This window comes from Chionomys nivalis, chromosome 6, assembly GCF_950005125.1.
Source record: "Chionomys nivalis chromosome 6, mChiNiv1.1, whole genome shotgun sequence".
Lineage (NCBI taxonomy): Eukaryota > Metazoa > Chordata > Mammalia > Rodentia > Cricetidae > Chionomys > Chionomys nivalis.
The window spans coordinates 30445957-30460568 of record NC_080091.1 but is presented as its reverse complement, the minus strand read 5'-3'; the positions used below and the strand labels follow the sequence as shown (position 1 = coordinate 30460568).

The following is a 14612-nucleotide window of genomic DNA, read 5'->3' as shown; positions in this document are numbered from 1 at the left end:
CCGTAGGCCCCTTGCATTTTCTACTTCACTTGAGACTGAGTGTCAGAATGATGCTTCTTTGGTTTGAGGAAGCATTTTCCTTTATCTGAATTTGTGTGTTTCATCTTTAGTTAATTGTTCATGAGAATGTCAGAACTTCTGAAATCCAAGGGGATCATGTGTGTGTGTTTATTATAGATCAGGATTATTTATATTAATATATACAAGAAATAAATTACGTGTGTTCGTATGTACTCCTGCTTGCACAAGCACACATCAAACACATTGTGTGGAGTGACAGAGGCTTGAAGGTGGCAATGAAAGGAGTTTTAATATTAAATAAAAGCACCTAACATGAGAGATAAATTCCCTTCCTCTTATTATTTTTTTTTACTTTTTTAATATAAAATAAAAATGGTTTCTTTATAATGGCAAATTTGGGCATAGATAATGTTAGTTTTATAATATTAGGTCGTTTTGAGTGCTTGTCAAATTTTGCACATTCAAGTACTGCTACTGCAGTCAGTAAGATTCCTCAAGGCGCGCGTGAGTAGCGGCATGCCCTATGCCCTCTCTACTATTTGACGTTTCTAAACAATCTCTCTGTAAAATAAGTGGCACTTGTTGTGTTCAGAGAAGAATGACGGAAGCGAATTCGCCTCAGAAGGCAAACCAGGAGCCTCCGAGTTCCTTGGGAACCGTTATTGCCTGTTTTTAAGACTGACAAATATTTTGGGACATTGCAGTTCCTCCTTTTAGCCGAAGCTCCTACTCTGACTAGAACCCTAAGAACAGGACTGTTCTCCTTTGCAGCTCTCTCACGTTGCCTCGTTCCACAGGTTCGCTGTGTGAGCATTACATTTCACGGGAAAACACATGAAAAGTAAATGCAACAAGTCATGGCTCCTGAGGATACAGGCGGAGAGACAGAAATCCATTTCACGTCTTGAAAGAGATCTTGGTTCCTGCTCCGAAAAGACACATGTATTGTTTTTTAATCTTAGGTGTTGAGTGTCAGAGAATTAGCATTAAACACACACACACACACACACAATACAGATGATGAGCGATGGAGAAGTGGGGTCTGTTGGAGTCTTGGGTCAGCACTCTAATAAATCCATATGAACAGTAACAGAATTATTTCACTGTGATGCTGATGCATCGCTCACACTCGTGTTCTTAGGATAAACCCCTGCTTCTTCACGTCCCTCTCAATCTCACAGTAGCACAAGCCTTCGTACCTCAGGGTTCTTTGTCTCGTTGCTGGAGTATATATGCTCCTGCTCTTAGAATTCCAGTGCCTCCTTTTTGATGGTGTTTGTTTGGGATAGCCTTTAGCTGCTAAGTGATAATGGAACAGTTACTTTTAAGACATGGGTAAGCATTTTTGCATACTGTACTGCATGTCACAAGTGAACTATACCAGCCAACCAAACATGATTTGCAAAAACTTTCTTAGGGGAGAAATGGATGTCTGCCCTGGTTTGGGGTATCCCACTGGTTCTTCATGAGAAAGTCCCAAAGGGACACAGCTGGCCTGGGGCACAATCTAAAGACAACTGGCAGATTATTTTCTTTGGCATTTCCCCATTTTCATGTTTGACTGTGATAAATAAGTGGATGCCAGTGATAAACTGCTTAAAAAAAAATATCGAAAAGCCCAAGTCTCAAGCATGTAGGCCATTGAGCTTCTCCACAGGCCTGGCCTAGCTACTTTTCTCCCATGGCCATGTCTTGCTAGGGGGGAAGTCACAATTCCCGTTGACTAAAGAACACCCCCTTTCCACCCCGTGTCTGACAAATCAGACATCCGAATGATTTCTGAACTCACTTTGGTTAGGACAGGAAGCATAGGCTCCCTTCCTGTGTGAGCTTCCCTGAGAGAAAACCAGCTTCCCTCCTCCTTTGCATACTTGGCGGCTGGTTCCACCTTTCTCTGAGCCCCAGTGGTGAGTGGAGGCGGCAGTGGGACCTTGGAGGAAGAGGGATCTGAGGCCCAGCCCAGGGACCAGGATCCTTCCCGGGTGGCTCCTCAGAGGGCACTCAGACCAAGTCTGGATTTGTGTGGGGGAGAGAGACTGCTCTTATTTGGCCTTGGGGAGGCCCAAGCTTGTTGGTGAGTGTCACATGTGATTGTTGTCTCGATGTGCTTGCTTGGCTTGACCTAGCCAGTGTTCTTTCCATTTCCTGCTGGGATTTTTGGTGAGCAGGCTTCACCGGGAGCCTCCCTGGCACTCCTGCCCAGCTCCCTGTCTTGGGCTGATGGAACGCATCATTAGACTCCATCTGTGTGTTCGCTCTCAAGTTCGCCCCATGCTCCACCTCCTGACAGCTTGTGGCATGGGGCCACGGCTTAACGAATTGCCTAAAGTGGGCCCTAATTAGAGCAAAAGAGCTTCTCCGTATTTTCTCAACCGAGTGTGCAGTGAGACGTTTTTCTTCAGAAAGCGGCTCTCCTCTGCAGCAAATCTGACACTCGCCGCCATTTTCAAAATAGAAGTTTCAGATGGATAGCTGGAGAGCTATGGGTAAAGGACTCCCGAGTCTAAGAGAAGCCTGGCCCTGCCCCAATCCAGTCTGATTTCCTTTCTGTCCCACACTCTCTTCCCCTTCTCATTCTTTCTTTTTATTTTTCTCTCGTATGTGGTATTTTGACTAAACTATTGAAACAGTTACCAAAGAGTGTTCTTCAAAGTCTTTCTATGCATCAAGTAGATTTGTGTGTCTGTGTGTGTGTATTGCATTTTTTTAGATTCTACACTGATTCTACACTTTATGACATTTTTCTGTGATGCTTAAACTGTTGGAAAATGAACTGTGTGGTTTAGAATGAACTTTTGCCAAAGCTAGGCACTCCGCGAGTACCAACTACTCAAGTTTTGATCATTTTCTGTTGATTCTTTTTCGGTGGTAAATTTGGAGCAAGATGAATTCCATAAGACAGTTCCTTTAACCTAATGGGAAAAAAATGTTTAATTTAGCAACTTTAAGAGACATGAAAATGAGGAGCTGACCTTTTATAAGCTTACCTGTGGGCTGTGGCACTCTGCAATGTGTCCCAGTGCTTTTAATGGAAACTAGAGGAAGCCATCGACCCCCTCGTGTGAGCCCCACTTTCAGTCTGAAAAAAAAAAGTGACCTTTTCTCCCTTGTTTGTGCGGAGTTTTGTGTAGAGTAGAAAATTAAAGTGATATTCAGAGAGACCTGTTGTAAAAACAGGTAAATTGTGTATCCTACTCCATCAAATGAAAACAAGCTGCTAAGTATCAGGCCCTTTTTTTTTTTTTTTTTTTTTTTTGGTTTTTCAAGACAGGGTTTCTGTATCTCCAGTCCTTAAAGCAAAGTTTGCCTGTTACTTTTTAAACCATGGTTTGGAAAGTTCTAGCTCTTTTCCACCATGAGGTTGTTCTATATGTGTGACTGAATTTGAAGGATTTTTGCTTTTCACTTTTACTAAAAGCACATGGAATTTTTGTCAAAATAATGAACTTTAGAGGAAAAAAAAAAGATGTAGAATGTTGAAAACTCCTTGATCCTGTCTGTTGGAAGACTGCAGAACAGTCCAAGCCGGCATCAAAACCAAGCTTCCCTATGTTTGGCTTTCAAAGGGTAAGGGCTTTTCCTGCCCAATTATAAATAGACTTGCCGATTTTTGTAACCGAACAAATGAGGAAGCTGTAAGGTTCCATGAGATTCAGCTGATGACCCTCCTGGGTTTGCATGAGGACCTTGTAGGCTGAAGGTGAAAGATTATAAGATCCGTTCAAATAACCTGGGTTGGGTGAACACATTTCACACTTGGATCTCAGTCTTATTCATGATGTGTGATGTTGGCGTGAATGTCTTGAGGATGCTCCCTGGCCTGGGTCAGGGAACATTGCTACTGAGCCATCCCATAGAATGAAATAAAACATGTAGACATTCCTTAGGATCTCACTAGAAAACCGTTGCAGATAGTCAGGTACTATTTTTTTTCTGTCCTCATTCAGTTTATTGCCTGTAGTCGTTAATACATAGCTGGTTTTCTCTCTATTGACAACTACAAGTGTCTTACTTACCCCACAGAATTTGGGTGAGCAAAGTAACTTTCCAAAGTACTAAAGCCCTTAAAAGACCATGATGTGATTTAGGGAACTCAATTTTTGAATATAAGTTACAATATTGTGAACATAGCTTCGAAATGAGAAAATATTATAGATTAATATTTTAATAGTCTCTATGAAAAAGTTCCTTTACTTTAAGTGATGACAGTTGATGATTTTTGAAGTGGCTGTCAATAAAACACCAGTTCCAGTCCTTTAGGGAAAATGGCCGCAGAGTCCATGTGTTCTACCCTAACTGGGTGATAGCGAGCAGGACAACCGTATTTGTCCTCCTCTGTGGAACAAAGACTAGATGTTCCTTATTATGTCTGGGGTGTGCCAAAATGGCCTTTTGTGTTTCAGAGAATAAGAGACCATGATGAGTTCAGTGCTGGCTCTGAGCTGGCACATGAACAGTGTCCCATTTTGTTGAAATGAAAGGTAAAATGGAAAGCAGTGTGTGCTGGTACCTAGAAGTGCATGTCAATGTCATCCGTGAGCGAATCAAGTCTGAGTACTCACTACGTTTGCTAAGTCTACGTGGAAGTATTCCCAAGCAATGGGATGCTCCTATGAAGATCTGCAGGGTTTGACCTTTTTAGGCCTAAATAAAATGAAGCCAAATAAACTGACCCAAGCACTGTAGGCAACCACGATCAGAGGTGTGCCTTTCTTAATGCTATGGATATGTAAGCATTTTTTTTCTCCAGCAGATACAGTTTAAGGTTAGATATTCAAGTGTCCACTTGAGAAGATTTGCTTATACTATAGTCACGATGAGATACTGTATTTGTTGTGACACCACATCCCCTTACCATATAAGAAAATAATAATGTCGTAAGCTTGCACTTACCTCTATTAAAATAAACAAATAGGAACTGGGGAGAACAGGGCCCTGCTGTGTCTTCAGAACAATTACAAAGTATCAGCGCGTTGGGAATTATCTCTGTGAATCAGTCTTGGGAAGCCGTTGCTGTGTTTTAAAGATAGAAATCTCATTTGGGCTACATCTCCCTTCTCTCACTCTTCTCCTGGCCATGCATAATTGTCTTCCACAATGAGAGAGCAAAAGACAATGTTTCTAAACTCATTCTCCTTTCCCTTACGTGATGAAGTGTGAAAAGCCATTTGTACTTGAGGAAGCTACTTAAGAAGTGGCCAGTATTGATGGTCCAAATCAGGAGGCATGTTAATTGTCTCTGCATGTCTCTCCTCAGTGGCTGTGAGTAGGTGGCCCATGTGCAGGGTAGACAGGAAACCCAGCTTTGCTGTGTGAACATGGCTTCCCTGATGGCGGAGAGAGCAAAGGGAAGAATGATGGCCATGCCAGGACGCTTAGGGGCCTCTTGTCTCCAATTCCATTGTCTGCGTTTTTTAAAATCGTCTTTCTTGTGTAAGATCCATCTTTTCTCTTTCTTCCTCTGGCCTGGGGGGAGGGCTCACCCCATTGCCCAGGCTAGCCTGAGACTCATAAACTCATAAGTTGCCTGGACTGCTCTCAAACTCATGTGCCCCTTTGAAAGTCCTGCGATTACAAATGTGAGCCTCCATGCCTGGGTCCACCATTTTCTATTACATGTCACAGAGCAGGTGCTCAATTACAGCTTTTTACTAGGAAGCATTCTTTATTTTATCTCCTCTCTCTCTCTCTCTCAGGTGTGTGTGTGTGTGTGTGTGGTGTGTGTGTGTGTTCACGTGTGCCTATGCACACGTGTGTGAAAGTCGGAAGTCAAAATGGAGACTCTCCCTCAATCTCTCCCTATGTTTCAAGGCCAGAGTCTGTCCCTGACTGGCTCCATTGGTTGGCTGCCTAGCCTCACAAATCCTTTGTCTCCACCTCCCAGCACTGGAATTACAGTTGCCAGGCAAGGCTTTCTCCCTGGGTTTCTGGGATTAAACTCAGGTCCTGACTGAGGCATCCCTTTGGCCCCTTGCTGTATTTGTGACCGACTTCCTCATTTCCCTTTGACCCTTCTCCTTTTGCATATCAGTTCCTGCCCACAGAGGGAAAAATGTGAAGCCAGGGCTGCACATCTGAGTGATTTGCCCTGGAGAAGAAGGTTCACAGAGCAGACTGCAGGAGCTTCTGCAGTTTAGCTGGATGTGGGGGGGAGGGGCATGGTGAACGCTAAATTAGATTCCTAGGCTCCTGTTTAAATCTTGTTTTTCATTGTTATTTGCACCAGCGAAGCTCTGGGAAATAATCATGAAACTGTGTAGATTGGCAGCTAATTTTTGGTAAAATGAAAAGAATCAGAGATGAAATAGGAGTGCTCAGAAGTTTTTATGTTCCCCAACCTGCTTTGTCAGACTGTTCCGCAAACCTAGAAGGTCGGTGACTAGATACAAAGATTTGCATATTGCTGGCCTTGCTGGTGGAGCATTCCTTTTGAAAAACACAGCGTAATTCATGGCGCTATGATAGATTTGCAAAAACAGTAAAATCTTCAGTGTACAGGTGAAAAGACATGTCTCTCACAAAATAATGTGTTTTATTACAGAGGTCTGTAACTTAGACATGTTTAATAGATTATGGTTTTAGACCCACCCCATTTCCCCCTACACACGCGCACACACACACAGACAGAGAGACAGAGAGACTTAACTACGTTCAGAGAGTACTGTCCAGTATTTAAGCAGCTAGTCCCAAGTATCCCTGGGGCAGCTTCACCCATAAGAAAGAAACACACTGGGAACATGTGTGTAGCTGCATAGCAAGAATTTAATTGTGCTGCAGAAGTTCTGTTGTGAAAACGATGTCTTGGTTTCAGGCTATTGCTGAGAGCAAGTTTATATTCTGGCCAAACATAAGGGGCGCCTTTCCTTGTTGGTCAGACATTCGGATATTGTCCCCTCTGCATCTTGTGTAGAGATGGAATACCTAGAGAAGGAATAGCAGAGCGTAGATACTGTCCCCAGATGACTGTGACTTTAGAGCTCAGCTCTGCTGTTGGTTGGATATAGCCTTGGGCTGGATGCTCCTATTTTGTGACTCTGTTCTGGGCCTCAGTTTTCTCGTCTGTAAAATGGAGATGATAGAACAGGTCTCCCTGACAAATAGGCATTGTCAGGGAAATGCTCAGTGCATACTGGAATCTGAACCAGGCTGCTCAGTAAAATGCAAGGCAAGGCAGGGTCTCACCATGTCAGGAAACATAATGGTGTCCCTCTCGAACACCTCACATATAACGAGCTGCCTAAATGGTACTGGTGCTCTTCCATTTCTGGCTATAGACCAGGTCCTCAAGGGTCCTTGTGGAGTATCATTGTCCAGGGAGATCGCAAGGCCGTTTCAAGACGGGAAAGGGCATTTATCTTGAAAACAAATACAAAAGTTAGTGTATGGTGTTTTTGAATCCCAGGGGGCAGGTTTCAAAGCTTGTGGAAGTACAGGGGAGGCTGATCCCCCCCCCCCGACCGACTGTCCCTCCTACCTGCAGCAGGCTTTCCGTACCATGTGCTTAGCAGTTCTCTGGTAGCCATAATGTTAGACTAACTTGAAAAGACAAACGTTTGTGGTTTCCGGCTGGCATCTCCTTTTCCATTTTGATTTAATAAATCTAGGCTTGCTCAGCTTGAGAAAATTCTGGAGAAGACAGTGGGCTATGACATGGAGCCCCACTGGGAAAGGTGCTTGCTGAACCCCTTGGGGACTTGTGTGCTCCTGAGCTCTAGTAAACCCTCCTCTGGGCCTTGCAGGTTAGAACCTGGCCAACAGTAAGGAACTCCTGGCCAGCCTGCTTACCTGGAGGCAGCAACTGCCCAGGGCTGTTGGATGCTTTTCCCCAGGAGCCAGCCAGGTTCCAGCCTGGTGGCTGTGGCCTCTGTGTGGCAAGAGGAAAGAAGGACTCCTGGTTTCCCAGGGAGTCTCCCACGGGCTGCAGAAGCTTTGAGTTTGTGCTTTCTGGCTGATCCCCAGTGCAATAGGTTCCTTCCTCTGTGACCTATTCTCCTGTCTTCCATACCTCTTCCCTAACATTGTGACATGTCTGAATCAGGGAAACGAAACCTATTTGTCCCTGTTTAATCAGAGAAAAAATCAAAAAAAAAAAAAAGAGAGAGAGAGAGAGGCAGACAGAAAGGGAGAGGGACAGAGGGAAGGGAGAGGGAGATGCAGAAATAGAGACAGGAGGAGAGTTGACTGAGGAAGACAGGAAATGCAGAGGTCTGGAGAGATGGTGGGTTATAAGGGAAGCTTCACTGCTCACTGTCCTAAAGGGCCAGCCTTGGGCAGCCTCTGTCATGCTGGCCTGCACTTATCTCTGCATCTATTTTCCCTTGTGCAAGATTCAGAACTGCTTGCTCCAGAGAAACAATAAAAGCATTCATGTTTAGAAGAACTGCACAGGTGAGAGCTCATTTATTGATACGGTGGTGTGTTCTCTATTGGGTTGGCTCTTACCTGAGACTGCTTGCCTTTCCTGGGCAAAGTGGACCATCGCAGCAGGTTTCTGTGACATACTTATTCCTTCTGACACCCCTGCCGAGCCCCGAAGACGCTAACTTCTCAGATGGGTTGAGGAAAACATGCTATTAGTTTGCTTGATGATTAATGCGTTTTAGTGAACGAAAGCTCTTTCTATTTTATTTTATTTTTAGCTGAGACTATAACTTAACTGAGCTTGAATTCTCATTTTTGAAGTTTTTAAGTGGATTCTTTTCTTCATGTGTCCACATTCATGTGGAGGTCAGAGGACAGCTGCAAAGTCAGTTCTCTTCTTCCACTGCGTGGCTCCTAGGGATAGAGCTCGGAGGGGCGGGGGAGCTAGGTGTGGCAGCATCATCTTTGTCCGCTGAGACATCTCTCCGGCCCTTTAAACCCCACCTTTTCCCCCTCCTGTGCTCTGTGTTGCTTCTACATGGGAGAAGAGGTGCTAAGTAGGTATTTATTTTGTAAGCAGCCCCTGGTGGTCAGCATAGGACCCAGGAATGGGTTAGGGTCCTTCAGGACCCTTCCAGATACCTTTGTAAGTTTTCCCTTGAAAGAAATCAAATGTATTTCCCTCTCACTCTGCCCTTGATGGATTACTTCTTTAGTCTTTCCCCCAAAAAACGGTTCAGATTTTTAGTTTTGGAAAGTTTGAGGGGCTTGAGAAGTCACTCCAGCAATGACAGACAAGTCAGGCTGAGAATCCACTGGACACAGTGTAGGCAGACTCAGACCCTTAGTTTATTGTTAAGTATCTGAAAACGTTATTGACGGTTGAACTTTACACCAAGTAAGGGGCCCTGTTGACAACTGTACTAGTCACAAGTCCAGAGGGGGTGGGGTTGAAAATGTACTTGAAAATCGAAGTGAGGTAGACTGTACCACAAGGGTCCATGTGCCCTGGCTGGGAGGGGGTCTGTCCTCAGGTGACCCAGCCAAGCAACCAAGAGCAGAGGCGAGCTGCTGGCATCCTGTCATGTACCATGATGGCCACGCTGCCCATGGGGTCTTGCTCCAAGTGACTTCCCTGTCTGCCTGCTCCATGAGAGCTGCTTGCTGTGTCTATGAGATACTGTTGAGAGGGGGCAGGTACTCACAGCCTGATGAAATGTTTGTTTTCCTTCGAGTAGGAAGGAACGTGGGTATATTATACTGGGCTATCATCTAGTCAATCGGGCCTTTAGTGCATATCCATTAACATATAGTGGTATGTTATATAACTATGTAGTAGTTAAATAAAAATACTTCTGAAATACATTTAGTGTCTTATTTTATGAAAGGCATAGGAAACACACAGGAACAAGAGCTGAAAGTTAAAAATATTATGAGTCCTAAGTGGTGGAACTTACCTGAGTTTCTCCCCCCCCCAAAAAAAAGGAAGAAAGAAAGAAAGAAACCTCAAAAATATATGTGTTCTATCCATGTATATCACAAAATGTAAAAAGAGACATCAAGTTTTAGATTGATGGATAGATATAACATCACATAAGATACATATTAGCAATACATGGCATCTGTATACATATAGATAATATATACAACACATGAATATATGCATATGTTATGTATATCCATACCCTGCCTTCCATATGATTCTGTGTTATATAGAGCTATTTACTTATGCGCTACCGGTTTGGAAACCCACATGGTTTCCAAATGATTGGCATCCCCCATCAGTTTCCTGGTCTTTGATGAAAGCAGGCTTCAGCTCATATCCACCTCGCTGAAGCAGAGACATGGTGGTCCCCAGGTAAAAACAAAGGCACTCAGCTTAGACTCAAGCAGATAGCCCGAGTCTGACAACAGTGACAGGTCTCTAGTAGAGTATGGTGAGCAGACTCAGTGAAGTCACCACAGAATTCTGCTGGGCATGGATTTCTTATCGAGCTACTAGATGTTGCACACTAAGAATGTAACATCTAAGGGCACCTAAGTGCTCTGAGGTGTGGCCTCCTAGCCAAGTCCCACTGCCGTCGTTTCTCTCCCTCTGTCTCTGGGTCCCTCCCTGGTGTCTGTGGTCATTTCTAGTCTAGTCCTGGAGCACCTGCCATGGCTGCTACAGGACAGCCTCTTCCTATGGGTGTTTGCAGTTCAAACCAAGATGAGGAGCCAGCCGCAGGCCTGCAAAACAGGAGGCTTGGGCCCTCTCCTGGCTACTTCTGTCACTTCTCCTGGTGGGATCTGAGGAGTGGGGGGACAAGGACAGAGCGTGTGTTGCCCATCTGCCAGGCTGGAGGTGTATTCATTATTGATGGAGGTAGTGCGTTGCTGTTCAGATATGCAGCCTGCCTGGGTAAATGAGACATTCTTCAGCAAATTGCTTCGTTTTTTGATTGCTGATTGTACGCGTGTCACCAAGCTGACTCAAGGTTCATCGATGCATGCTCAGTAAATTAGAAAGAACATAACTATGGATCAGCCAAGAGAATGAATTCTGTGCCTACAATGACCCAGGGCCATTTAATTTTCTGCTTAATTTTGTTGCAGTCAGTTTGCATTTTGGGTTATTATGCAGTAGGAAATTAACAATAAATAACAAATTTGGTCCTCCTGTGCTTGTAATGATATTTTTATAAATCTTTGTAATGCTGTTTTTTAAAGGATCGAGGTCTGTGCTAGGCTGATACTCCAGCAAGTATGTGAAGAGGAAAAAATGCATTCTTCTTGCTAGATAGCGTTGTTGTTAAATAGCACAATCTCTCTCTCTCTCTCTCTCTCTCTCTCTCTCTCTCTCTCTCTCTCTCATTTTGCTTTAAACTAAATCCATTCCTCTCTTTTCTTTCACAGATAATCTGAACGCAATGGATGCTGACGAGGGTCAAGACATGTCCCAAGTTTCAGGTGAGACCTTGGGTGATAGACCTGTGTTCAGAAGTCGTGCTGGCTGTGCTTGGGGGAGCCAGCAAGACTGTCGTAAAGGAAAACACCCAGATGGGATGTGTGTTAGTGTTTACTTCAACTTTCAAAGCATCCCAGTTTGAGAGCCTGAACATAAAAGCCTCCCAAATGAAATGAGTTATGGTGTCAACTCTGACAGCAACTCGGAAAGGATTAAATAAATACTGTGCTTTGGAGAAAATTATGATGGATTCATCTATCAAACAGCTAAAATGCATGCCAAAAGGTGGCATTTAAGAGGTAAAAGTTGGGAAAGGAAGAATAGGAGACAGAAGCTTGCAAAGAAAGCACACCTACTAACAGGGCCCAGTTCAGGGTTTGAGAACTTACCAAGGGAGGAAGGCAAAAACATAGCTGCTGAGGTCTTCTCCTCTTAGAAGACCTGGAAAATGGAAAGCTATGGAGGGAGAAAGTCAAGTCAGGCCCCAGGCTGACCAGTGGGGTAGCACTGAGCATGTGCCATGCAGCAGATCCTGCTCTGTTCCTGTGTGATGAGTAGATGAGGTCCATTCCTGCCTGGCCCTGTATCAGCACACTACCTGGAAGCAGGCTTCCTGGACTTGGAGGTCTGGTCGGTATTTCTGTTTCAGAGCCTCCAGGCAATTCCCCAGCCCTAGAAGCCTGGCCTCTATGTTTCACTGATCAGCCTGCCATCTGTGCCTTGGCCCAGCTGCCCCCCACCTCAGGTTTTGAGGAAGTGTTTATTTCTAACTTTGCAAGTTGGTCCAGGTGGGTGCTTCTAGGAGACCTGGCCTGAATGTATGGTGCTGCATTGCTCTCCAGAGAACCTGCATGCCCTGAGTCCCACCCCTTACTGAAGCACACTGTGGCGCTGTTATTAGTACTTAAAAACCATGGTATGTCCACAGACGTGTACCCTTAACACTTAAAATAGAGGATGATATGGATGTGCAGTTATGGAAATAAATCTGAAATGTATGAAAGTGGAGAAGATGCAAAGTATGATTCCATGTGGAAGAAGAAGAAAATGAGTTCCACACATGTGTGCACACATACATTCTACATGCTTGTGTGAACAGTTACAGTGGTTCTGGAGCGTACATCTTAACCTGGACTTTCCCCCTAGAAGCTGTGGGTTAAAAGAAAGATTGGCATGTGGGGAGAGGAAGAAGACATTGCTTTTATCTTGTACTTTTCAGAGTTATTTGGCTTTATTTTCTTTTATGCTTTTTAAGCAAAATGGCTAAATGAAAAAAAAATGCTGTTTAGTTTGTTGCAACTTTGTATTTAGCTTCCCTACCTGCTTCTCAAACCCAGGAAAACTGTGTGTGCCAAACATAATTAGGGAAGAAGCATGGCTTCTACTGATGGAAGACCTCACCCACTGGGCTCACCCCTTACAGCCGGATTGCCTCGAATGTCACAAAAACAGGGATGTTGAGAAACTCCAAGGGCAAGAAGAACCCTTTTGTTGGTTCTCTTCTTCTGCTTTTCTTTATGTCTTTGACCTCAGATGACTTTTACAAAATGCCCTCAGCGGGAGTGAGACCTCTTGGTCCACATGGCACCTACATTCTGATGTCCTGATGTCAAAACAATAAGCTAGAGATTAAATCAACCCAAATGTCCGCTGGTGGAGAAAGTGTGGTGTGTGTATACAATGGAATACCATTTACTTATAAAGGTTGGGATCCTGTCATCTAGGACAACATGAGTAGATGGAAATGGCATTCAGTTAAGTGAAAGAGTCCAGGAACTAAAAATCAATGGCATGCACACTGTGTGTGAGTGTGCTTGTATATACGCACACAGAGAAGTGTAATTTTTAAAAAGTCAGTAAGGTAAGACCATAAGCTGCTTCCTAAAAGGTGAGCAAAGAACAAAGTGAAGAGAAGAAAAACACATTGCAGACAGAAAACCCCCAATATCGTCAGTGTTTCACAGAACATGTGGCGATTTATTGAGGTAACATGCTCACAGCATGTTTGTAATTAACAAAAAAAGAATACACTGCAGAGGAACCAGATTCCCTCACCTAAGCCGCCACCTTTTGTATGGTCTTTAGCCCCTGTTATAGTTACCTTTTAAACTTATTTCCATGATTTATCCCATAAAAGACATGCCATTGTTTGCTCAACACTGTCCAGTGAGTAAGCAATGTGTTTATGTTTATTGGGGACGAATTGTGTCATATTTGAACATTTCTCTTTAAAAAGAAGTTGAAAGAGAGTGATTTCTGCCAGAAGCTGGGGGAGAAGGGCATAGGCAGAGAGAGGTGGGTCAGTGGATACGAAGCGTGGTTAGCTAGGAGGAAGAAACTCAAGTGTGCTTTTGCACAGTATGGTGGCTGCTATTGACAACAATGTAGATACCTACAGGACAGGATTCTGAATTTGCTCACTCCAATGGAGAGTCTGGCATGGTGGGATGTGCCACACACATGTAGGGATTGTTATGCACTGCATATATGTCTGAAATCTCAAACATCTCACTGTACCACAAAAACATGAGCAATTATTGGGTATCAATAAGAAATTTAAAACAATAAAGACACGAATATACCTTAGCCTTGAAAACTACCTCTAACATGTTAGCTAGGAGGAATAGCCAGTACTATCATTTTTCGGTCTTGATCCCGATTCTTACAAATGCGTTATTTTCTTGAACTTCCTTTTCTTGCCCTTAAAAGTTACGCTGAATACTTAGTGCATTGTGGATTGCCCTAAAGGAGAGGACAGTTGGGGCAGGCAATCACAAACAGCTTGAAAAAAAGAAAACTCCTTCACTCTCCTTTTCGTTTGAAAAGATTAGTCCGAAATTTTCTCTGTATGCCCATAGCAAAGGAACCACTCTCTCCAACCCTGCTGGAACCACTGGGTTCTGTTCAGCCTTGAGCATTCTAAACCATGTCTAGAGCATCCATAGAGTGTGTCACATTCTAAACCATGTCTAGAGCATCCATAGAGTGTGTCACATTTAGGAAGGGATTGAACACCGCTTTTATGCTTCTGTAAATCTGATACTTTCCCAATTCAGACCGGGTCTTCTTCTTTGTCTGCTAAGGCTGGGAAGGCAGTGGGAAGTTGTGTGGTGGGATGCACGTTTAGTTAAACAGGAGTTGATTTGATTTCTTTGTTTTTTTTTTTCTAGTAGCCCTGGGTGCAACCCTGGACGGAACCCAGGATGTTGCTTGTGCGAGGCAGGTGCTCTGTCACTGAGCTATATTCTCAGCCTGGGGGTTAACTTTCTTCATAAGACATGGA

The 14612-nt window shown here is 43.9% G+C and overlaps 1 protein-coding gene across 5 annotated transcripts in view; it reads left to right on the top strand.

Annotated features, from left to right (window-relative positions):
• Positions 1 to 14612, top strand: part of Ikzf1 (IKAROS family zinc finger 1) — a 90436-nt gene that overhangs the window by 3157 nt on the left and 72667 nt on the right. For all 5 annotated transcript variants that reach the window (XM_057772268.1, XM_057772267.1, XM_057772269.1 and 2 more), the window contains exon 2: positions 11278 to 11331. In XM_057772268.1, the coding sequence (XP_057628251.1) occupies positions 11292 to 11331 (40 nt within the window). In that variant the 5' untranslated portion in view covers positions 11278 to 11291. The remainder of the gene's footprint in view (positions 1 to 11277; positions 11332 to 14612) is intronic.